Source organism: Canis lupus, chromosome 9 (assembly GCF_048164855.1).
Source record: "Canis lupus baileyi chromosome 9, mCanLup2.hap1, whole genome shotgun sequence".
In the NCBI taxonomy this organism is placed as follows: Eukaryota; Metazoa; Chordata; class Mammalia; order Carnivora; family Canidae; genus Canis; species Canis lupus.
In genome coordinates, this window is record NC_132846.1 from 49,567,227 (window position 1) to 49,592,221 (window position 24,995).

The following is a 24,995-nucleotide window of genomic DNA, read 5'->3' on the forward strand; positions in this document are numbered from 1 at the left end:
CCTCCTCCCTGCCTGGGACCTCCAAGGAAGGGAATCCGGGAAGCTGAGAGAACACAAAGGATGGGCAAGGAAGAAAATATCTAGTGTTCCTTCTGGGCAGACATAGATGCTCATACCCAGGCACACACATACACCTTCATGTGTGTGCACATACGCTCATGCCAAAAGGGGGAACTTGGCCAAAATGTGGCAAAGCTGCCTGTTAGAGATGGTTTAGGAGATGCTGCCCTTAGAGGCAGGGGAATAGACCAGATGGCCTTGGGAGAGCTCTCCATTCACGAGACTGTCTGGAAAAATGTTCCCACAAGGACCACCCAGGCCTTGAAGGGGATCACAGAGATTCTCCCACAAAGCAATCAGGCCAATTGGGGGAAATGGATCCATTTGCTGATCCACTCATGTTGTCAATATCCTTGGCAAACCTACTCTGTACCAGGCTCCAGCTGAGCCTGGGAGAATAGATGGCACCTGCCAGGCTCCACTGTCCTAGGCACCAGTGGGCAAATGGGGAAGAGGGTCCCCAACTGGCAAGCGAGGAGCCCATCCCTGCACACAGGGTGGCTCATCAGTCCCTGAGGGGCCATAGGGTGGTTCCCAGCAGAGCTGGCACCCAGTATGAAGACCCTCTGCCCCAGCCCCAGCTGGTGGCCAGCTTAAAAGGAGCCTGGGAAGGCCCAAAGTCTCCTCTCTGTTTACCATGCAGGCCACCCCACAGTTCTGGCTCTGGCTGGGCCGCAGAAAGGAAATCATTAAGGAGTGTCAATTCACCAACTAATCGGATCAGCACGAGCGGCTGCAACATACGCTGTTCCCTCCCTGGCTCCTCTGCTCCCAGCCGGTCACGGTGGCCCCAGTGGCCTGCCTGGCAGGCCGGACCCTGCCCGGCTGCGAGGCCCTTCACAGCAGCCTAATCACCCTGGCGGCGGTGGCTTTAACAACTGTCTGTCCACCAGGCTCCTTCCTGGGGCTTGGTGGAGGGGCTGACCCCTTGCATCTCTCCTCTCAGAGGAGCGGAGGAGCGAGGAGCGTGAGCGGGGAAACTGGATCCCAGCAACAACCCAGTGGCCGCCGTCCAGGGTAACGCCTGGCTCCTTGTGCTGCCTGCTGAGTGTTTGCCCGGCTCCTCGGGCCAGGGGGTTGAGCCTCCCCTGCGCATGGAGGCCACTGCTCCCTCTCTGCCGCCAGGGCTGCCCCCAGTAGATCTGGGGAGGAGGCGCTCCCTGCCAGCCAGAGCAATTAGGTGCCCGGACGTTGAGGTCTGCTTGGCATTTCCTGTGTTGGCTTTGGCTGATGAGGCCAGGCCAGTGGGCCGCCCTCTTGACCCCAGCCCAGTCCAACAGGCACGTCCCAGACTCTGCAGCCCACAGACTTCTGTTCTGTACCCCACAGGGAATCCTGTTCCGGAAAAAAAAGATCACCCCTCCTGGCCTGGGTTCCCACTAAGCTGCCTTCCCTTGCCTTGTAGGGTGCTCTGATACCAGAGGCCTGGCCAGCCCCCAACCTGGCTCATCTCAGTGCATGTTCCTTAGGCTTGGGCATGGAGCCCACAAAATTTGTAGATCTCTGAGCTTCCCAGTGTTTCCTGGATGTGGTGAGGCGCTTCTGGTGGTGGCCCCCCCGCCCCGGCTGAGGTTCCACAGGGAGCTCTGATCTCCCCTGATTTCCTCCTCCCATCTGTCTGTGGAAAAATTTCCCCAGCCCAAGGTCTGTCCTTTGCCTGGACCCCAGGGAAAAGAGGTTGCTCTGGACATAAGCACCCTGGTTCCAGCTTGGGAACCCACGGGAGCTCCCGTCCTCAAACCCGGAAGCACGGGCTTCACCTGTAGGCTTCAGCATTGCTGGCTCCTGCTTCTCAGTTCATGTTTTCTTTGGCTTGGATCTCTGGGACACCAGATTGTCCAAAACAAGACAACTTCATGATACTTATTTTTCCAAAGTGCAGAGTCTGCGACACAATCAGGCTCTTTGTGTGCAGTGAAGTCTCTAGTAACCCCCTCCCCAGTTGCCCCTGTCCCTGCCTGAGCCAGGTCCCCTTGGGGCATGAAGCACTCCTCATTCCCAGTGGCCAGGGGTCTCTGGCCTAGGATTTGGCAAGGCCCAACAGAGAGGGCAGAGCCAAATTCCACCCCATAGACCATCCATCACTGATCCACAGTTCTTTCCTCTCCTCCCCAGTCTTGGGGTGCCAGCATAGCCCCTATAAGGAGAACCAGGAAATCAGAAGAGCCTAGAGTTGGAGATGTCTGAGTACAAATTCTAGCTCTACTACACACAGCTGTGTGCCTTGAACAAGGTCCCAAATGACTGTGGAACTTAGTTGCCTAGTTAGTAAAGTGGTGACAAAAACCTACAGCTAGGGTCTGTGAGAGGAACCCAGCCTTACTAGAGCCTTACCAGAGCCTTTGGAGCTAGCCTATAGTAAGCCCTCAATAAATGGCTACCATTTATATAGCTATCTATCTGCATGGGGTTGGCGGAGCAGTCACTAGGGAGTCCGCAGAATTGTCCTGGACCAAGCCTAGGCCACACGCAGGATAGAGACTAGTACCCCTACTCTGCTAGTTGCTTCTTTGCTCCCAGGCTAGTTCTGCACGGCCATCTCCCTGAGGAGGCTGCAGGCTCAGGCTGGCTCTCTTCTGGGCCACTCTACCCTAGGGACATCAAAAACTTATCACCTCAACTGGACTGGCCAGCCCTGCCAGGGCAGAGCAATCTCAGAAAGCATCTGAAGATGGTTGGGTATCTTGAAGCCCTATTTGTGGAAGTCTTCACCTTTCTCCAGGAAAAGAGAAGGCATAGCAAGAGGTACCTGGCTTCTCAGCACCAGGGACATGAGTCCTCTGAAATTTGCCAAATGTGTGGTAAAGGAAGGAAAAGCCTTTGGATCTCCTACATTGTTTGTGGGAGGAGCAACAGGCATAATTTTTCTGGCAAGTCTGAGGTGATAGTTATCAAGATGACTGAGGAGTGTTTATCACCTTGGTGAGCAAATTCTACTTCTGGTACTCTCCCTTGGGAACTAATGTGAAAATGACAGGGCAGCAGGGAGGACCCATAAAAATGTCTACTGAGATGTTCTTCTTGGTTTTGTTTATAAGAAGAAACAAACAATAAAACAAAAAAGATACTTCAGTAGCCAATGGCAGGAGACTGGTTAAATCTATTATGCTGTATCTATGTACATAAGGAATTAAAGTGTAAGCACTAAGAATTAAAGAGTAAGCTAGAGTAGTCCTAGCACTAAGACTATTTCTAGGGGAAATTTTTAATGACGTGGCAACGTCGGAGTAAAAAAATCAGGATCTCTAACTGCTGACGAAGTATAATCTTAATTACATGAAAAAATGTTATGAGTACATAAATAATATGTGAGGTGTGTGTGTGTATACTAACCTGCCTTAAAAAGGAATGAATTCTGATTCCGACACATCCTATAACACGGATGAATCCTGAAGACATTATGCTAAGTGAAATATGCTAGAGACAAAAGTACAAAGATTGTACAGTTCCACTTAACCTGACATACCTAGAAAACGGTCAAACACGTAGAGATAGGAGGTAGAGAGGTACTTGCCAGCCGGCGCCTGGAAGTAACAGAGAGTTATTTCTTAATGGGCATAGTTTCAGTTTAGGAAGATAAAAAGTTCTGGAGATGGTGATGGTTGCACAAGATTGTGAATGTACTTAACGCCACTGAACTGTATACTTAAAAATTATTAAAATGTTAAATTTTATGTTATGTACATTTTATCACAATAAAAAAAAGAGGTCATAGGGAAACACATCAAATGTTCTTGATGGGTATTTTTGAGTGAAAGGATTATGGGTGACCTTTATTCTTTTTAGTTTCTAACATTTGTCCCTAGTAAATGAGATATTTTGTTTTGTTTGTTGTTTGTTTTAAGGAAGCTTGCTTCAGCATCTCCCAGATGTGCGGGGGTGGGGTAGGGGAGAGGTTAGGTCCAGCTGCAGCTAGAAATGAGGGGAGCACAGCCTGCTGGGGGAGGGCTGGCTCAGAGAAGGCTTGGGGTCCCCCCAAGCTCTTGTTCTACTGGCCGGCTTCTCTCTCTGCCTTCCCCCACGCTCCTCCAGCAGTGCTTAGGGGCCTCTCCACGCAGGCACAGCAGTCACTAGCCTGAAGAGGCTGTCCCAGCTCTAGTGGGAATGCGGGCTCGGGGCTTTCTCAGACCGTCAGTACCCATGCCGCCTTCCCGCTGCCGCTCCGCCCCAGCCCAGCTGCAAAAACAACAGCCCATACCCCAAGCCCTGTTATTGCAGCCCAGAGTGGAGCCTCAGTGCACAGCGGAAGGACTGGGGATGGGGCCTGCCAGTCTTAAACAGACCTAGGGGCAGGAGTGCTCTCAGGGGGGTTAGAGGCTCCCCTCCTGCTCCCTGGGGGAAACCTGGCTCCCAGGTGTGTGGAGCAAGGGCTTGGGGAGGCCTGGGGACCTGAGAGCCAACTCTGCTAGTGGCCTCCCTGGCTCCCTGGAGACTGCAGGGTGGGGGGGAGGTATAGGGGAGGAAGTCAAGCCACTTGGGAACCCGCTGAACCAAGTTGAGCCAAGCCGTGGGCAGGAGGCGGCACCACCGTGGCTCCCAGGCAGGCCGGGGCCAAGGCTTTCCCACGGGATGCAACTGGCCACTGGGCTCTACGGAGCCATCTACCCCAGGCTACGGCCTGTAAACCCTGGGAGTTTTCCATGCAGTCTTCCCTTCAGGGGGTTAGGAGCTGGCAGGCAGATCCAGAACCCAGCAGGGCTCTTCCCTATCCAGCCCCCAGCACCCAGAGGTGTGTGCTGGGCATCCCAGCAAGACTGGGGTACAGCTCTCAGAGGCCTGCTATTCAGCTTTCTCAGCACCCACTCCAGTCTCATCCACTGGCTCCTTACTCATGTGACAGTGCAGGGACACAGAGCTTAGATCCCTAAGAACCCAAAGGCCTCAGAGATTGTTAGAAGCCCTTGTGTGACCCCTAAAGGCCACTCCTGCCACTCTAACAGAAAGGGTGTGGATGGTGTGGTATTAGGACGTCCTGGGAGGTCTCCGGAGACAGACAAACCTAAGCTCTGCCCCCACTAGCTGTATGACTAGACATGTCCCTTAACCCCTCCAAGCCTTGGCTTCCTCCACTGTAGTCTCGGAAGTCTTAGATGTAATATATAGTCTCTGGCACAATGTGAATGTTTAATCAGGGGAAGGCACTGTAATGCTTAATACACAAGCCCCAATAAATGAAGTTAGCTGAGATTGGAAAGAATTTTCTGATCTCAATGGTCAACTCAGTACTTCCTACCCATGGCATTCTGCACAATGTGGATGGCACACTTGAAAAGTCCCCCCACCGTTTCTTTTTCTACTCTGGTTAGGAACCAGTTAATCAAACTACCCTCTGAAGCTAGACAATGACTATCTGTTTTTAAGGATGTTGTGAGCCACGGGCATCAAACCAGGGATAGAAATTACTTTAGCGGAAGAGGGGAGCCAGATGTGAGAGTAAGCCTTGGGCCTCTAGAAGCCACTGGCAGCCTCTGTCTGCAGGTCAGTGAGTGTCACTTATGTACCAAGAGTGGGAGGAAGCTACTTGGGTGAAGGGCCCAGGCTTCCTGACTGGGATGTAGCCTCATGCAAGGTCTGTTGCTGTTCTGAAACGCTCTCAGGTAGTTACAATACTTCATTCATTCTTGAAAGAGAGGAGTTCTAGAAATAAAAGCTGGTATTATTTTTTATCTGGATTATCTGGTCTTTAAAATACAACCAGTTTGAGGGATCCCTGGGTGGCGCAGCGGTTTGGCGCCTGCCTTTGGCCCAGGACGCGATCCTGGAGACCCGGGATCGAATCTCACGTCGGGCTCCCGGTGCATGGAGCCTGCTTCTCCCTCTGCCTATGTCTCTGCCTCTCTCTCTCTCTCTCTCTGTGTGTGTGTGACTATCATAAATAAATAAAAATTTAAAAAAATACAACCAGTTTGAAATACAAATCAAAACCACAAGATACCACTTTACACTGGTCAAAATGGCTAAAATTAAAAACTCAGGAAATAGACATTGGTGAGGATGCAGAGAAAGGGGAACCTTCCTACACTGCTGGTGGGAATGCAAACTTCCCAAACTGGTGCAGCCACTCTGGAAAACAGTATGGAGGTTCCTTAAAAAGTTAAAAATAGAACCACTCTATGACTCAGCAATTGCACTACTGGGTATTTATCCAAAGGATACAAAAATAGTGATTCAAAGGAGCACCTGCACCCCCGACATTTATAGCAGCCATGTCTACAATAATCAAACTATGGAAAGAGGCCAGATGCCCATCAATAGATGAATGGATAAAGAAGAGGTGGTGAATATACACAATGGAATATTATTCAGCCATAAAAAATGAAATCTTGCCATTTGCAACAACGTGGATGGAACTAGAGGGTATCATGGAACTAGCAAGATAATTCAGTCAGAGAAAGACCAATACCATATGATTTTACTCATATGTGGAATTTATGGGAAAAAAAACAGATGAACATAGGGGAAGGGAAGGAAAAATAAAATAAGATGAAAACAGAGAGGGAGGCAAACCATAAGAGTCTCTTAATCATAGAAAACAAACTAAGGGTTGTTGGAGGGGAGGTTGGTGGGGGAATGGGATAACTGGGTGATGGACATTAAAGAAGGCACTTGATGTAATGAACACTGGGTGTTACATGCAACTAATGAATCACTAAATTCTTTTTTTTAATTATTTATTTATTTATTCATGAAAGACAAAGAGAGAGAGGCAGAGACATAGGCTGAGGGAGAAGCAGGCTCCCTGTGGTGAGCCTGATGTGGGATTTGATCCCAGGACTCTGAGATCACAACCTGAGCCAAAGACAGATGTTCAACCACAGAGCCACCCAGGTGTCCTGAATCACCAAATTCTACCTCTGAAACTAATAATACACTATACGTTAACCAAATTGAATTTAAATAAAAAAAATTTTAAAATACAACCAGATCTTTATTAAGTACATTAGAATCACTTTATGATCACCCAGCTTGGGTGGGGCAGACCTATGATCTAAAATGAGATTCATCTGACTTCCAAGCTGCAACTTTTAAACAGTATAACATAACATGAGAGGATAGCTGGCTAGTGGGCATTAGTCTCCACATTTTTCTTTTTTCAGAATCACAGACTATTGTTTTGTCTATCTATGTACTTGGTACTATCCTCACTTATGATGAACTTATCAATTGTGATATAATGAATCTCTTGATAAGAACCAGCTCACTACTTAGGGCTCCTTAGAGACCAAGAGATAAAGAGTATGAAAATCTTTAACTAAAAGGCAAAATCCTCTAAGTTTAAAGGATGATGCTATTTTATTATTGAGTTTCTCCTAGTACAGGGGCTATTTCCCAATATGAAATATGGTGCTCAGTATGAAAAGATGGTGAACAAATATTTGTTATATACTGTATATGTTGATCTATGAAGACCAGCTATTAACATGCAGTCCTGATAACAATAGGGTGGTATTTTTTTTTCCTAATCACATGCCCTGGTACCATTACCTGTGTTTGTCATTAGAATTTTCCTCCAAATTCCTAGCAACTGACTAGTTCAAGTGGCAGAGAATTTCAAGAACAGAGCCAGATTCCACTAAAATACAAATCTACACTTAGACCAAGATCAGCTTCTAGTCTAGTAGAATCAATCAAATAATGCCTGAGAAGAGGGCTGGCCTCCTTGGAGGAAAAAAGAGAAACTTAGTCAAGTCTGTAGCAACTCAAAAAGTTAAGCCAAAGGGGGATTTGTTGAGAAGTCTAAGCAAGGGTAGCTCTACCTTCAAGCCTGACTAGGTCTACAAGCTTGTATCAGTTCACTTCAAGTCATAGCTCATTTGCTCTTTCTCTCTCACTCCAGGACTTGCCTCTCTTCACTTCTACTTCTTTTGGAGCAGTTGCCTGACTTTCTCCTACAGACAAGCTTCCTCCACAAAACAGGAAAGCTGGCCACCAAGAATCCCAAGCCAGTCTTCTGATAGCAGATGATCTAAAGGCGAGAACATGCTTTCCTCTGAGGTCCGTATAGCAAATCACAGGGAAGGACTAAATGACTTTGTACAGACAGTGTCAAATTGGGGTGACTGCCCAGACCTGGGTGGTGTGCCATCCCTGTGGCTAGGAGCCTCTGAGATTGACAGTTCCACCTGAATGACATAAGGAGGGACAGTTCCCAGAGGAAAGGGGGTGAAGGGCAGACAAAAACAACAGGTGTCCATGACAATAGCACTTGTTCTCAGGTTGCGTAGAGACATGACTTATCCACCAAAACAATCAGAGAAGGATAAAAACAGTAGTGTATTCACATGCCGCAGTGTTGAGTCAAAGCCCTTCAGGAAAAGGAAGTGATCCGATGGCATAAAGGAGATTCTTTGGAACAGGAGGAGAAAGGCACAAATATTTTGGTCAGCCTCCCTCCTCACAGTTGAAAATTATCATCATACTCACGCTATCTCCAAATTACCTTCAGAAACTGTGATCTGATAACTTCACAGGCAATCAGCCAGAATGTCTGAAATTGGAATACTGGGAAAATCTGGAAGATCAGGTCAACATAATCATATTCCTGGTTGAGGGAAAGGGCCTGATGGAAAGATTTATTTTTCTTACAAATAACTTTTTTTTTCTGATTATAAATGGGATATATTTATTGTTGAAATATTGGGAATTACAAAACACAAATGAACATTAAAATCACTCTTATATTTGTTAGGACTGGGTGTGACTGCAAGTGATGGAAACCTCAAGGTAACAGTGGCTCAAATAAGATTGAAGTCTATTTTGCTTACAGCTAAATGAAGTTCAAAAGTCCGGGCTGGTATGATAGTTTTGCTCCTCAGAGGCCTCAAAAAAGTCTATTTTGCTTACAGCTAAATGAAGTTCAAAAGTCCGGGCTGGTATGATAGTTTTGCTCCTCAGAGGCCTCAGGGTGCCCAGGTTCCTTCTAGCTCACTACTCCTGAATCCTCGTCATCTAGGCTGACAGAGCAGAAAGGCAGCCAGAAAGAGAAAGGGATAAAGAGGCCGATGGACACATGCCAGCTATCTTCCAGGGAAGTTTCTCAGCAGCGGCAACACAATGGTTTCACATCATCCCAATATTAAGAATGTAATCACGTGGCTACATCTACCTGCCGGGGAGACTAGACTAAGAAATGTAGTTGTTATTCTGGATGTCTATTTGCTGAACCAAAACTCTATTAATATAGAATAGCTTAGGAGGCAATTTTAGGGGTCTCTGATAACCTGTAATCATAGTACCAGAGAGAGCCACTGTTAACATCTTGGTGTATGTCATTTATACACACACATATCCACACACACACTCATACCTGTATGTGTATATATGTATACACACACATATATATACAAATATATGATGTATATGTGTGTGTATATATGTGGGTGTGTATATTAATATATAATACATATGAATAATATTTTTAAATGAAATTGAGATCCTATCAAATATATTATTTTTGCATCTTGCTTTTCTGAAAAATTGTACTTGAAACAGTCTCTCTTATTATCAATTTAGCACTGAGTCATTTTTTTTAAATCTTTTTTTTTAAGATTTTATTTATTTTTATTTATTCATGAAAGACTGAGAGACAGAGAGAGAGAGAGCACCAGAGACAAAGGCAGAGGGAGAAGCAGGCTCCATGCACCGGTAGCCTGATGTGGGATTCGATCCCGGGTCTCCAGGATCACGCCCTGGGCCAAAGGCAGGCGCTAAACCGCTGCGCCACCCAGGGATCCCATCACTGAGTCATTTAACAATTACTGTAATGTGATGTAATCCATTAGAATTTTCTTTTAAAGATTTTATTTTTAAGCAAACTCTACACCCAATGTAGGGCTCAAACTCACAACCTGGAGATTAAGAGTTGTATGCTCCACCAACTGAGCCAACCAGACATGCCTATAATTTTCTTTTGAGTAGATGCTTTTATTTTATAAATCCTGGTTTATGAAGTTTTTAACTACTTATTTCAAAATAATTGTAGAGTCACAAGAGATTGAAAGGAATATACACCGAAGTCCCATGCCCCTTCCTCCTACCTCTTCTAATGGTAACAACTTATACAACTATGGTACTACATCAAAATCAAAATATTTTTTTAAAGATTTATTTATTTATGATAGACAGGAGGGGGGGCAGAGACACAGGAGGAGGGAGAAGCAGGATCCATGCAGGGAGCCTGATGTGGGACTCGATCCTGGGACTCCAGGATCACGCCTTGGGCCAAAGGCAGGCGCAAAACCGCTGAGCCACCCAGGGATTCCCTCAAAATCAAAATATTGACATTGACAGAATCTATAGTTTTAGATTTCACCAGTTACACATGCACTCATGTGTGTAGCTCTATGAAATTTTATGATCTGCAGCCTTGCATAACTATCTCCACAAGATCAAGAGGCTCAACTGTATTATCCTTTAAGTCACGCCTTCATAGCTACACCCATCTCATGCCCCCCATCCATCCCTAATCCCTGGTAATGACTAATCTATTTTTTATTTCTATGTGTTATTCCATGAATGATACATAAATGGAATTATGCACTACTAAATATACTTTTGAGATTGGCTTTTTTCATTCAGTTCCTTGAGGCTCATTTAAGTTGTTGCAGTTATCAATAGTTTGTTCCTTTTTATTGCTGAGCCATATCTCATGCTATGGATGTGCCACAGTTTGTTTAAATGTCAACCAATTGAAGGACATTTGGGAAGCTTCCAGTTTTTGGCTATTATGAATAAAGCTGCTATGAACATTCATGCTGTTTGGACACAAGTGCTCATTTCTCTGGGATGAATGAGCAAGAGTGCAATTGCTGGATTGTATTATAAATCCATTTTCAGTTTTTAAAGGAATTGCCAAACTATTTTCCAGAGTGACTGCATGCAACCTACTTTTTAAACTTAACAATATGTTCTCAGTAATTCTTATCATAAGGTATTTCCTATGTCATTAAATATTCTCCTAAAATATGGATGGCAGTACCTAATTTCCAAACCAATTTCCTAACTTTGAGTATTTAGGAATATTTCTGATTTTTATGTTATAACTAATAAAATAAAAAATATTATTGTGGATAAATCTTTGTGCCTATTTCTGATTATTTCCTTAGCATAAATTCCTAAGACATACTGGTTTAAAGAGTATGAATGAACATTTAAAAATTTTTTGCTTTTTTTTTTTTCAAATTGTCCTACTGAAAAGGGTTTTAATTTAAAATCCCATAGCAATATATGAGAATTGGGCAAAGTTTCCAAAACTACTAATATTGCAACACAAATTACAAATGCTTGGTATCTTTAATATATGAATAGACCTTACAAGTCAACCAAAAAACTAAATGCCCAATATCAAGATGCCTTGGGCTACAAGTGATAGAAAACTCAAAATTTTATGAATAGAGAGACGTATCACTTTATATAATAAGAAGTATAAAAGTTAGGCAACTTCTGGATTTGCTGATTTCACACAACTTTAATATAAGGCTCCACAGTACACAGACTAACAGTGCAGGCACTGAAGCTATACTGTTGGATTAACATCTCAACTCTTTCACTTACTGGGTGTGTGTCATTAAGCAAGTTATCCTACTTTTGCCTCAGGTTCCTATTTTGAAAATGGTTATAGTAGTATCTATCTCATAGGATTGCTGTAAGAATGAAAAGAGTTTATATATGTAAAATACCCATTAAGTGTTGATATCATCAAAAGCCTAGGTTCTTTCTATTTTTCTGTTCTGCCATCCTTGGCATGTTAACTTTATCTTCAATCTTCAGACCTCACAAGATAGCTGCAAGAGCTTTAAGCACCATATCTCAGACGATCAGAGGTAGAAGAGACTAAGTAGTCTTCTCTGTTACTAAATAACAAAGAAACCTTTCCAAACAGATCTCTTTTTATCCTGCTGGCTAGAAAATGCATTACCCAACACCAACCTGTTAAATTTTTTTTTTCTTAAAGGAGAATGGAATTGCCATGATTGGCTTAAACCAATCAGGATTTACCCATAAGTTAAAACCACTCTTCCTGTGGGTAGAAACCAAACAAGTTCTTTTAACAGGGAAGAAGAAAGAAATGGATATCGGGTGGACAACCAGAATGTCTGTCACGTACCATATTAGAAAAATGGGCAGGGCAGCCCGGGTGGCTCAGCGGTTTAGCCCTGCCTTCAGTCCAGGGCCTGATCCTGAAGACCCGGGATTAAGTCCTACATCGGGCTCCCTGCATGGAGCCTGCTTCTCCTGCTGCCTGTGTCTCTGCCTCTCTCTCTCTCTCTCTCTCTCTCTCTCTTCCTCTCTGTGTCTCTCATGAATAAATAAATAAAATCTTAAAAAATAAAGCGGGCAACCACACACACGAGCAATTCATAAGAGAAGAAATGCAAAGTCAAATAAATATGAAAAAAAAGCTCACCTTGATTAATGAGCAAAGAAATGAAAATTAAAAGTTTTTGTATTTTCTCTATCAATTTGGCAATGATGAAAAAGAATGATAATAATCTATAATAGCAATAAATATACAAGGTGCCTAGGAATAAATCTTTTAAAAGATGTGTAAGACCTATATGGAGAAAATTACAACATTTTACCAAACAACATTAAAGACACAGGGATGCATTCATCTTTCGTTGGACACCGAGGCTCCTTCCACAGTTTGGCTATCGTGGTCATTGCTGCTATAAACATTGGGGTGCAGGTGTCCTGGCGTTTGATGTGGTTTATGTATACAATGGAATATTACTCAGCTATTAGAAATGACAAATACCCACCATTTGCTTCAACGTGGATGGAACTGGAGGGTATTATGCTGAGTGAAGTAAGTCAGTCGGAGAAGGACAAACATTATATGTTCTCATTCATTTGGGGAATATAAATAATAGTGAAAGGGAATATAAGGGAAGGGAGAAGAAATGTGTGGGAAATATCAGAAAGGGAGACAGAACGTAAAGACTGCTAACTCTGGGAAACGAACTAGGGGTGGTAGAAGGGGAGGAGGGCGGGGGGTGGGAGTGAATGGGTGACGGGCACTGGGGGTTATTCTGTATGTTAGTAAATTGAACACCAATAAAAAAAAGACACAGGGATGCCTGGGTGGTTCAGTGGTTGAGCGTCTGCTCAGGCTGAGGGCGTGATCCCGAGATTCGGGATTGAGTCCCACATGGGGCTCCCTGCATGGAGTCTGCTTCTCCCTCTGCCTCTGCTATGTCTCTGCGTCTCTCTCTGTGTCTCTCATGAATAAATAAAATCTTAAAACAAACAAACATTAAAGACACAAATAAACGGAGAAATGTACCAAGTCCATGGATGGGAAGACTCAATATCCTAAAGTTGTCAATTTTCCTCAAATTAATTTAGAGATTTAAAGTAATTCCAAGCAACATATTTAGAGTTCTGTGTTTTGGGTTTTTTTTTTTTTATGAATGGACAAATTATTTCTAAAACATATATGAAAGAGTAAAGGCCCCAAACTAGTTAAGACCCTCTTAAAGAAATATGTATGGCAAGGGAATTTTTCTTAACCAGATAGCAAGACTTTTTATAAAATAAGACAATAGTAAATAAGATAAGGTGATATTGGGTAAGGGATAGGCAAATTTAGCAATGGAACAAAATACTCCCCAAACAGACTCACCCATTATAGACACCTGGCATATTACAGTGGTAGCATTGAAATCAATGGAAAAAGAAAATAAAATTGGATTCCCACCTTTCACCCCACATAGAAAGTAACTCAAAATTAGTCATAAATTTTAAGTTTTAAATTATTCAGAAGGAAAAGATAAGAGGTTACCTTTAAGCCTTTATATCAGAGAGGGATTTTTAAAATAAAACATGAAAAGCATTAACTATACAACACAAGGTTGATGCATTTGATATTTAAAATAAAGAACTCTGTTCAAAGACAACTCAAAGTACGTAAAATGACAACACATGAACTGAGAAAAGATATTTATATAAAAAGTGAAAAAGATTAGTGTTCAGAATACATAAGGTACTTCTACAAGTCTATTTTTAAAAAGATTTTTAAGAAAGTAGGCAAGATGGGCAGCCTGGGTGGCTCAGCGGTTGAGCATCTGCCTTCTGCTCAGGGCATGATCCCGGAGTCCTGGGATCGAGTCCCACATCGGGCTCCCTGCATGGAGCCTGCTTCTCCCTCTGCCTGTGTTTCTGCCTCTCTCTCTCTCTGTATGTCTTTCATGAATAAATAAAAATATTTATTAAAAAAAAAGAGAGAGAGAACCACAAATACATGTAACAACATGGATGAATTTTAGGAATGTCATACCAAGTGAAAAAAGCAAGTTGTAGAAAATTACATTATAATGCCATTTGTTAAAAACTCCAAACCAAGCAGAACTAAACAATATGTTGTCTAGGGATATATATAATACTTTTTAAAAAATAAAACAAAGAAAAATCAATCAAAATTCAGTGGTTATCCTTGGGTATGAAGGAAGACAGGGAAATGGGGTAAACAAAAACACACATTAATAAGATGGTTCTGGCAGTATTTCAGGGTTTTTTTGTATACCTCACATATTTTTTTAAATTGTAGTAAAATACACAGAACATAAAATTTACCATTTTAACCTGTAAGTGTTCAGTGCAGTGGCATTAATGTATGTCCATCACCCACCATCCATCTCCCATCTCTAGAACCCTTTTAATGTTGTAAAGCCAGAATTCTGTACCCATTAAATAATAACTTATGTCTCCCTCCAGCCTCTGAAAATTACCAGTCTACTTTCTATGTCTATATTTTTAAGAGTCTTGGTTTTTAAGTTGAGAAGATGTGCTCATGTATGTTCATTTTGTTGTCATGCTTCATAACTTGCATAACTATATTATACACACAACATGTATTTTTTTTACATGTATAAAATAGTACATTCCTTATGTTGCAATGGCCTGATGCTGGAAAAATAAAGAACAACAATATCTAAAATTGTTCAGAACATGCTAAGTGTTAGCAAGCATGCAAATGGGTACAATTTTTAGGACAATTCAAACTTAACACAAAATTGAGGAATATATTATGGCTTTTGGGAGGTACGGTGTTTTCAATTTTGGTTTCTAATTATTCATTGCTAGTATACAGAAGTAAGATTGATTTTTGTGTGTTGACTTTGTATCCTTGCTAAATTCACTAATTAGTTCTAGGAGGGTTTTTTTTTTAAATTTTTTATTGGTGTTCAATTTACTAACATACAGAATAACCCCCAGTGCCCGTCACCCATTCACTCCCACCCCCCGCCCTCCTCCCCTTCTACCACCCCTAGTTCGTTTCCCAGAGTTAGCAGTCTTTACGTTCTGTCTCCCTTTCTGATATTTCCCACACATTTCTTCTCCCTTCCTTTATATTCCGTTTCACTATTATTTATATTCCCCAAATGAATGAGAACATATAATGTTTGTCCTTCTCCGACTGACTTACTTCACTCAGCATAATACCTAGGAGGGGTTTTTTATCATTGTTGTTGATTCTTCGGATTTTTTGTGTGGACAATAATTTCTGTGAATAGGGAGTTTTCTCTCTTTCTAGTCTGTATGTTTTTAACATTTTTCTTACCTTACTGCACTGACTAGGACTTTGAGTATAATGTTAAATAGGAGTGGACATCCTTGCCTTGTTCCTGACCTTAAAAAGAAGGTGGTCTTTCACCATAAAGTATTATGTTAAGTGCAGGCTCTTATTGTAGGTGCTCTTTACCAAGTTAAAGGAGTTCCCTTCTATTCCCAGTTCTCTGAGAATTTTCTTTAATTCACTGGCTGTCGAATTTTGTCAAATGCTTCTTGCATCAATTGATATGATCATGTGGTTTCACTTTTTATATTGTTAATATGGGTTGTTAAGGTGATTAATTTTCAAATATTAAAAGAGCTTTGCATTCCAGGTTTGAATTCTATTTTGTAATGATGTATTAATCTTTTTTATGTATTGACTTGTTAATTGGTTACAGATTTGGACTTTGTGCCTTGAGGGATATTGGTCTGTAGTTTTCTTGTCCTAGCTTTGTCTGATTTTGGTATTGATGTAGCTTTTTGGAGAGCAATTTGTCAATTGTAACAAATGTCTTTAAAATGTGTGTCAGGGGATCCCTGGGTGGCTTAGTGGTTTAGCTTCTGTCTTCAGCCCAGGGTGTGATCCTGGAGACCTGGGATTGAGTCCCACATCACGCTCCCTGCATGGAGACTGCTTCTCCCTCTGCCTGTGTCTCTCTGCCTCTGTGTGTGTGTGTGTGTGTGTGTGTATGTGTCTCTCATGAATAAATAAATAAAATATTTTTAAAAATAAAATAAATAAAATGTGTGTCAGTTGTAACAAATGTCTTAAAAATGTGGCTCAGTTGGTTAAATGTCTGCCTTCAGCTCAGGTCATGATCTCAGGGTCCTGGGATCAAGCCCCACATTGGGCTCCATACTCAAGGGGGAATCTGCTGCTTGCTCTCCTTCTGCTGTGACCCCTGTTGTTCACTCTCTGTCAAGGAAATGAATAAATAAAATCTTTTTTTTTTTTTTAAGTGTGTGTCCAAAGATTCTAAGAACTTAAAGAAATAGGGATTCTCATTACACAGACTTTGGATTCAGACAGACGTAGATTTAAATATGAACGCATCCCCTTTACCAATTGCTTAAATTTTGTGGTTGCTTTCTTGTAAAATGAGGATAAGAGGACCTACCTCATAAATTGCAAGAGATGAGCTAAGGCACACACAGCGCTAAGTCGACAGTAGCTCTTGGTATTATGTTATGTTCCCCAGCCTCTGTAGTCTGTTCAAATGGAAGGACATCATCTATGCTTCCACGTAAGCTCCCACTTTGAATATCCTTACTGGGGCGTATTCGGCCTCCTCATCCCGGATTCCCGTCTTACGTTAGATGTACGAGGCGCTGGGAATGCAAAGGCAAAAAAAGATATGGTTCCTGCCCTCAGGGAACTGACTCTATTAGACACAGGTGCGAACCAACCAGTTCCATGCAGTATAAGAGCATCATAATGGCCTGTCTGCCCGAGGTGCAGAGGGTCCCGGACACGCACTCTGAGCGTCTCTGCCAGGAGAGCGGGTGTTCGCCTGGGGACCAGGGCAGCGGCTATGTAGGGCAGCCTCGGATCTCGGGCGGCGGGGGGGGGGGGTGTCTCCGAGACTAGCTGTTTCCATAGCAATGGGACTAGCTACCCTCGTGGGGCCTCGCAGCTCACCTCTGGTTCAGCCTCGGAGGGACCCAGAAAGGCCACTTCCGGTCCTCGGGCCTCGGGGGCTCGCTGACGCTCGGCGGCAACTGAGTAACTCGAGCTCCTAGCCGCTGATTGGCTCAGGCAGGTGGAGGGGCGGGACGTGGCATCGAGGGGGCGTGGCCCGAAGACTCTCACGCCGGAGTTCTCGTTGCAGAGCGGAAGCCGACTTCGCCCGCCCCGGAAGTGCAAAGACCGACCTTGTGCAGGTGCGGAATCCGCCGGCGAGGCGGCTGTTTTCGAGATGCCGGGAGCCGCGGCTGAGGGCTCGGAGTTGTGCGGGAGCATCGAGAGTTTCGTGGAGGCCCTGAAGCGGGACGGTGGGCGGCGCAGCTCCGAGGACATGGCTCGTGAGACCCTGGGGCTGCTGCGCCGGATCATCACCGACCACCGCTGGAGCAACGCAGGTAAGGCATGTTGGTTCTGTCGCGTCCCTCGCCACTATCCAGTCCGCAGGCGGAGAGTCGGCCAGGCCTCATCTCGCTCGTGCCCTCTCACCCTCTCTCCCTCGGACCACAGAGGAGCTGATGGAACTTGTCCGCCGAGAGGGCCAGAGAATGACGGCTGCGCAGCCCTCGGAGACCACAGTGGGCAACATGGTGCGGAGAGTGCTCAGGATCATCCGGGAGGAGTATGGCAGGTCAGGATGTGGGCCATTTTTGCACCAGTCCCTCTCCCTGGTTGGAGCCCTTAGTGGAGCTGAGCAGCTCCTGTTGCTTAAATGACTATGTCTCCGCCCACCTCCCTGTTTGGGTCTTGTTGCCTACTTAGACTCCACGGACGCAGCGATGAGAGCGATCAGCAGGAGTCCTTGCACAAACTCTTGACATCCGAAGGCCTGAGCGAGGATTTCAGTTTCCATTATGCCCAACTCCAGTCCAACATCATTGAGGCAATTAATGAGCTGCTTGTGGAACTGGGTAAGTGTCCTGAACCCTGATCACAGGGCAGGTTACAGGCAGATGAAGGAAGAGAAGACCCTAGAAGTTGTTCATCAGCAGAGATGGGAGATAACCAGTCCTGTGGTTCTCCAAGCTTTGTCCTCTGTCCTGATTTAGAGGAAGGGTTGGAACAGGTGGCAGGATTAAGATAGCCTTCTCTACATTTCCTTACATACCAGCCCTTTATAGACTGTGGATCCACTGCTGCAGAGACTATTAGGACAGAGCTATATTTTCACTTTAAAGATGAACTCCCTAAAACCACAGATGATAGACTCTTTTTCACTAAATTTCTTCTTGAATTTTTATACACACAGATGCACCACCTCCATTCCCCTTGTCTTTGTGACCCAGGAGACCTGCAGGTATTCATTACAATCAAGAGTTCCCCAAGGGAGGAAGAGGCTGGGTCTGTGTGTCTGGAGCTGCTGCTTCCAAATTCCTCCCCTATTTTTCTTCTGTGGCCTCCTTCTCAGGTGGAGGTGTTGTGGCCACCTTTTAGAGGAGTTCTTTTAGGAGGAAACTCTGTTTACCCCACTCCTAGCACTTTGCAGTTTCTCAAATTGGACCGTTTCTTTTGCCTGAATTCATGGTCTTCAAAATGAATTATAGGGAGCTGGTGTTGTATCAGGCAGGGTTGAAGGGGGGGGATAAGTGGATGAGTAAGGGTTCTGCTGGGAAAGAAGGTAGGCTGAGAACTTGAAAAGTAGAAGATCCCAGTGGGGCAGGGCTTTTCAGAGAATGTGACTTTCACATTAGGTCTGTTAATCCTGTTACCAGGGTCTGCTTAGGTGGGCCTTCTGTGTGAAGGGCACCTATCTCTGTCCATGTTCTATCATTCATGTTTGTCTTGTGTTGGTGGTGTGGCATGGCAGTTTCACATTTTCCTTGCCAAACTGACTGTTCTTGCAGAAGGGACAACAGAGAACATTGCAGCCCAGGCACTGGAGCATATCCACTCCAACGAGGTGATCATGACCATTGGCTTCTCCCGAACGGTAGAGGCCTTCCTCATAGAGGCTGCCCGAAAGAGGAAATTCCATGTCATTGTGGCAGAGTGTGCTCCTTTCTGTCAGGTAGGTGGACTGCTGGAGCTGCTAAGAAAAAGGAAAAACAAAAAGAATAAAGAAGTGGCATTTGGGGGATGTCTGGGTGAATCAGGAGTTGAGCATCTCTGCCTTTGGCTCAAGGCATGATCCTGGGATCCTGGGATCGAGTCCCACATCGGGCTCCCAGTAGGAAGCCTGCTTCTCCCTCTGCCTATTTCTCCCTCTCTCTCTCTCTCTCTCTCTCTCTCTCTGTGTGTGTGTGTGTGTGTGTGTCTCATGAATAAATAAAATCTTTAAAAAATAAAAAAGTAAAGAAGTGATAGATGGGCTCCATGCCAACTTTCAATTGATAAGCAAGACATTGAGAAGGTAAAGTAAAACATGAAGGGAATTTTCAAGTTGTTCATCCTGTCAACATTCTTAAACACTGGCTGAGGAAAGTTAGGGGAAATGCTGGGTCCAAGAAAGGAAATACATTGGTTCTTTTAGGAATCAAAATAGGGTAACTTGCCTTGGGGGATGACTGATGCTTGGTCTGACCTCACTCAATCCCTATGTAAATAATAGGTCTTTAGAAAGGAAATAGGTAAGGATGCAGGAGGTCATAAAATAAGGAGCCAGGAGCTATCCTATCAGCGCTGCCTAGTTACACAAGCAAGCGGTATTTCCAGTTTTGTGGCTGCTCTAGTGCTCCTGTGGAAAATTCAACATTTATTGGCTTCTCCTGGGCTTTCCTGCAGCGTACCAGAGAATACCTACCATGGGCAGAAAAAGGAATTACCTGTTGGCAGTTGTGTGTTGGCTGTGCCCAATATCACAGAATTTTCCACATCCAGTTCCATTGGAGATGCCTTGCACACTCTCCCCACTCTCTTCTAACATCAGGCCTTTCTTTCCTATTGCAGGGTCATGAAATGGCAGTCAATTTATCCAAAGCAGGTATTGAGACAACTGTCATGACTGATGCTGCCATTTTTGCTGTTATGTCAAGAGTCAACAAGGTGGGTGTATTTGGAGTTATACTGAATTCATGAAGATTATACTTCCAAAATACAGATTTCTTTTTTCTCCCCCCTATAATATCCATGACAAGAAAGCTTCTAGTACCTTTTGAAAGTATATACTTGGGGCTTTTTAATATATTACCTGAACTTCTTTTCCCTTTATCTGTATCATTGTTCCTCACTTAGATTAGCTTCTTTTTGTTTTTGTTTTAAAGATTTTATTTTTTCAAGCAATCTCTGCACCTGACATGGTGCTTGAATACAACCCTGAGTTCAAGAGTCACATGCTCTACTGATTGAGCCAGCCAGGCACCCCAGAGCAGCTTCTTTTTTATGAAAGCATCGAAGAGAATGAAATAGGGCTATGTTAAGTGTGGCAGCTGCTAGGGATTGGGTAGGGGGTCCCTGCCTTCTGCTCAGAGAGCTTGGCAGTGGTGGATGGTGAATAGAATAGCTCCTAGCTTCTCAGGAGGTGTGGCATATAGATTCCAGAAAAGACGGGGCTAAAAGCAGAAGATAGTAGCTTCTTGTCACATACTATACTCATTCTTTCTTTGGGAAGCTACCCTTGAGCTAGAACTCCTGGTCTTCACTGTAGAATCCGTTTTCCCTTACTAGTGCACGACCCTCAGTGTCAAGACTGAGGCCTGAGCATTTAGCCTGTTGTCCCCAATAGCCCATTTAAGGCTCTTGCAGTAGGATGACTCACATTTTGCTTCCTGTTCCAAAGGTGATCATTGGCACAAAGACCATCCTGGCCAACGGTGCCCTGAGAGCTGTGACAGGAACTCACACTCTAGCACTGGCAGCAAAACACCATTCCACCCCACTCATCGTTTGTGCTCCCATGTTCAAGCTTTCCCCACAGGTATGTATGTGTCCGTCTATAGCCAGTAGAGAGAAGGAAGCCAAAGTGTTCAGTTGAGCTCTGGGCCTTCAATCTACTCACTGTGAGGCTTCACTTTATCTGCGTTTACTAAATGGATTAGACCCAGTAGAGGTTGGGAAAAGCCACAGAAGCCTTGAACCAGGAAAAAAAGATTGTTATAACTAGTCAGCTTTGAGAAATCAAAATTGTAAGGTCAGGACAGTTGGGGGAGGCCCTTTGTTTACACTGCCACCATTGCCCAGTACCCTGACTGTTTCTGGAAATGCCAAACAAGTTGAAACTCGGAACATAGGTTTTATTTGTTATCGTTGGAGGGACAGTTCTCTGTAGCCTGAATACAAGTAGTGTTACAAAGTGGGGAGCCATTTCATTAGTGATAGAAGCTGTTTGCTTTGAAATACCAACCTCTTTGCAGATCTCTTTTAAATTGAGGTGAAATTCACATAACATACAATTAAACATTTTTAAATGTACAGCTCAGGGGCATTTACTATAGTCACAGCATTGTGCAACTGCCGCTCTCTGGTTTCAGACCTTCATCATCCCAGGAAAATACTCCGTACCCATTACATAATCACTCCCCATTGCCCCCTCTGCCCACCTCCTAGGAATCACTAATCTGCCTTCTGTCTCTGTGGCTTTGCCTGTTTGGAATATTTCATATAAAAGAAACCACACAATATGTGCCTTTTGTTTCTGACTTCTTTAATTTAGCATGATGTGTTCAAGGTTCCTAGCTCTAACAAGAAAAAAAAAGGTTTCTTTTTGTGGCTGAATAATACTTTGTTACAGGGATCTACCACGTTTTTATCCATTGACCTGTTGGGGGGCAGTTGGGTTGTTCAACCTTTTGCGAATAATGCTACTGTACAAGTTGCTGTGTGGACATACCTTTTTTATTTCCCTCGGCTGTATACTTAAAAGTGTAATTTGCTGAGTTTCTCTTTCACCCCCCCACCCTTTCAAATTTTTCCTTGTCTAGTTCCCCAATGAAGAAGATTCATTTCACAAGTTTGTGGCTCCTGAAGAAGTCCTGCCTTTCACAGAAGGTATGGAAGGCGGGGCGGTGGGGGGAGGGGGTGTGTGTGTGCATGCATGTGCACATGTGTGTATTTTGGTCTTTTTTTTTTTTTTTTTTTTTTTTGGTCTTTTTGATGATGTTCTGGTAGTCAGTGGGTATTGAATGTTGGCCAGATTGTGCTTTTTATCATTCTCATGGGGCCTTCCCTTTAGCATCTTAGGGTGCCTGATCTAGTCTGTGTTTATTTTGTTCTGAGACTAATATATTTGAGTACTGGGGTCATGGTAGGTTGGTTCATCTAGCATTAATGGGGTTTGGCTTTGCACATTGCTTGATACACATGCAGCAACCCACTGGGAAAATGTACTAGTTCTTATTTGCTGTAGGGAATCATTTTGGTGACAGGAGTGCCAAAGGAAGCATGCTCTAAAATGTGCCTACTATAAAACTTGCCTGTGACCTAGATACTTTTGTGTGTTGGGGTCCCTTTCTCTGACTTCTGAAGGCAGCAGCTCTGCTCAGTGAGCCTCTCACCTCATCAACATAACAGGGCCTTAAACACCTTATAGGAGCAGAGCTGGGATGCTAATTCTTAGAAGTTGAATACCTTCATCCATTTATTCACACATCCATTTTTTCAAGAATTATTTGTATCTGTTGAGTACCCACTATGTATCCAGCACTATTCTAGGTACTAGGATGTAACAATGAACAACACAAATAGGCCCTGCTCCCACAGAGCTTACATTCTGTTGCAGCAGACAGACAAGAAAATGTCAGGTCATGGGATGTTTTGGGAAGAAAACAAGGATGATGTGATGGAAAATGGCAGGAAACTACCTTAATGGGGCAAGGGTCTTAATGAGAGGACATTCCAGCTGAGTCTAGAATGAATAGAGCTCACCATGTAAAGATCAAGGAGAGAGTCTTCCAGGCGTTGATGCAAAGGGCCTCAATTAGGTCCATATGGCTGGAGAGTAATGACATGAAGGAGAGTGGGATGAATTATAATTAGTGTAGTGCAGTGAGGAGGGGCCAGATCTTGAAGGCTGCTATCCGAAGTTGGGAGTTTATCCTATGGGCTGTGGAAAGGCATTGGAGTTTGAAGCAGGGTGTCATGATGTGAAGTCCTCTCTTCTGGTTTGTACTTTGCTGTAACTTCCCTTTCTTGAGGTTGCAGGTATGCCTGCATTATTGAGCCTAGAATCTGTGTGCTTAGTTATTAGAGCAGGATCCTCCACTTTATTTTCAGCACGTGTGATTGCCTTTCAGGGGACATTCTGGAGAAGGTCAGCGTTCACTGCCCTGTGTTTGACTACGTCCCCCCAGAGCTCATTACCCTCTTTATCTCCAACATTGGTGGGAATGCACCTTCCTACATCTACCGCCTGATGAGTGAACTCTACCATCCTGATGATCATGTCCTATGACCACCACTCGTTCTAAGCAGCTGCTTAGCCAAATACAGAATGGAGAGGGACTTCAGTGTGACTGCTGAAAACATCGTCCTTGCAATGGAGAGTGACCTGGAGTCAACCTGAGAAAAACATAATACTGTTTCTTGCCTTTTTAGTCATCCCATAACAAGGATGCACATTCAGGACTGCTGCTTGCCTTTCTGATCTTAATAGGAGCAGTGGGGCTTGACCTATTGATTTTGGAGTCTCTTGGGGGTGCCTGGCTGCCTCAGTCAGTAGACTATGTGATTCTTGATCTCGAGGTCAAGCCCCAAGTTCGAGCCCCATGTTGGGCACAGAGTTTACTTAAAAAATTCTTCAGTGGGGACACCTCTTAACCTCTTGGTGATGTGGGGTGTCTGGAACTTAAGTTTCAGGAACTTGAACTTTCTGGTTCAGTGGGGTGTTAAACTTAACACTGAAGACCTTGCTGGGATACAGGTTTTTGCTCAGAAATGGCTACCACACCTTTTCCTGGCCGGTGCCAATAAAAGCTTCTTGAAGATTCCTGAGATGGTTTATTTATTGTTCTGCTCTGATTGAACTGCTTGAAACAGCAGCGGCAGAGCCCTTTTTGTGTTTTCATAGAGGGCTGTAATTAGAGGGAACCATCTAAAACAGAAATGCAAATGAAAGGATTTACAGTTTCCTTCCTAATTCACTGGCAGTGGTCCCAAACAACTTGTTAGTAATCTAAGACAGTGGTTCCAAGAACTCTGATCATCAGAATCATTTGGGAGCTTAAAAAAATGTACCATTTTGGCCTCTATCCAGACTTCTATCATTTGATCTCTGGAATGGCACCTGAGAATTTGCTTAAAGCAAATCTGACATACTGTGGATCATCATGTATATACGCTGCAGTAGAGGTTTCAAAAGGGGGGCTTTAAGGGCTGTATCTGGATTAAAGATGTTTTGGCTGGTTCACCCTGTATTTAATTTGAATTAGTTACCAATATTTAAAAATGCAAAGAAAAAAATGTGGAGATTGCACATTAAACAAATTCATATTTCTTGCTTCTCTTGAAAACAGAAGCTTTGGCAATTCTGGGCCCAAGTTTCCAAATGGCAGCAGCTGACTGTACCTGGGCAGCTTCTGAATTAAATGGAAAAACCTGTCTGCAGTTCCTCCCATTTAACACATTTACTATCTACCTAACCCCTACAGGCATTTGCTTTGTGAGCCTTGTGTTAAAAGAATGGGACAGATTTGTAACAAAGTCCAATTAACACTCAAGTAAAACAAGCTAGGAAAAAGTCAAGCTGCAGAGCAGTATGCAGAGTATGACCTTCATTAAAACAAAACAGTATGTATACGCAATAGGATAAAAGTCTAGAAAAAGGGGC

The 24,995-nt window shown here is 43.8% G+C and overlaps 2 protein-coding genes across 12 annotated transcripts in view; one reads left to right on the plus strand and one right to left on the minus strand.

Moving 5' to 3' along the window:
* PGF (placental growth factor) overlaps window positions 1-18,035 on the minus strand; it is a 51,403-nt gene extending 33,368 nt beyond the window's left edge. The window contains exons 1-2 of one of the 11 annotated variants that reach the window (XM_072839384.1): window positions 17,255-18,035; window positions 16,734-16,944 (exon numbers count right to left, since the gene is read on the minus strand). Coding sequence is in view for 2 of the 11 variants with exons in the window: in XM_072839375.1 (XP_072695476.1) it covers window positions 16,734-16,738 (5 nt within the window). In the remaining 9 variants the exon portion in view is untranslated. The remainder of the gene's footprint in view (window positions 1-16,733; window positions 16,945-17,254) is intronic. The other 10 variants (XM_072839372.1, XM_072839378.1, XM_072839380.1 and 7 more) reach the window with 10 other exon arrangements.
* On the plus strand, window positions 17,396-24,156 carry EIF2B2 (eukaryotic translation initiation factor 2B subunit beta). The gene is made up of 8 exons (XM_072839371.1): window positions 17,396-17,694; window positions 17,807-17,927; window positions 18,059-18,207; window positions 19,141-19,304; window positions 20,183-20,278; window positions 21,012-21,149; window positions 22,153-22,219; window positions 23,464-24,156. Exons 1-8 carry the CDS (start codon window positions 17,532-17,534, stop codon window positions 23,619-23,621), a joined length of 1,056 nt encoding a protein of 351 aa, XP_072695472.1. The 5' UTR covers window positions 17,396-17,531; the 3' UTR covers window positions 23,622-24,156.
* Window positions 24,157-24,995: the final 839 nt, after the last annotated feature.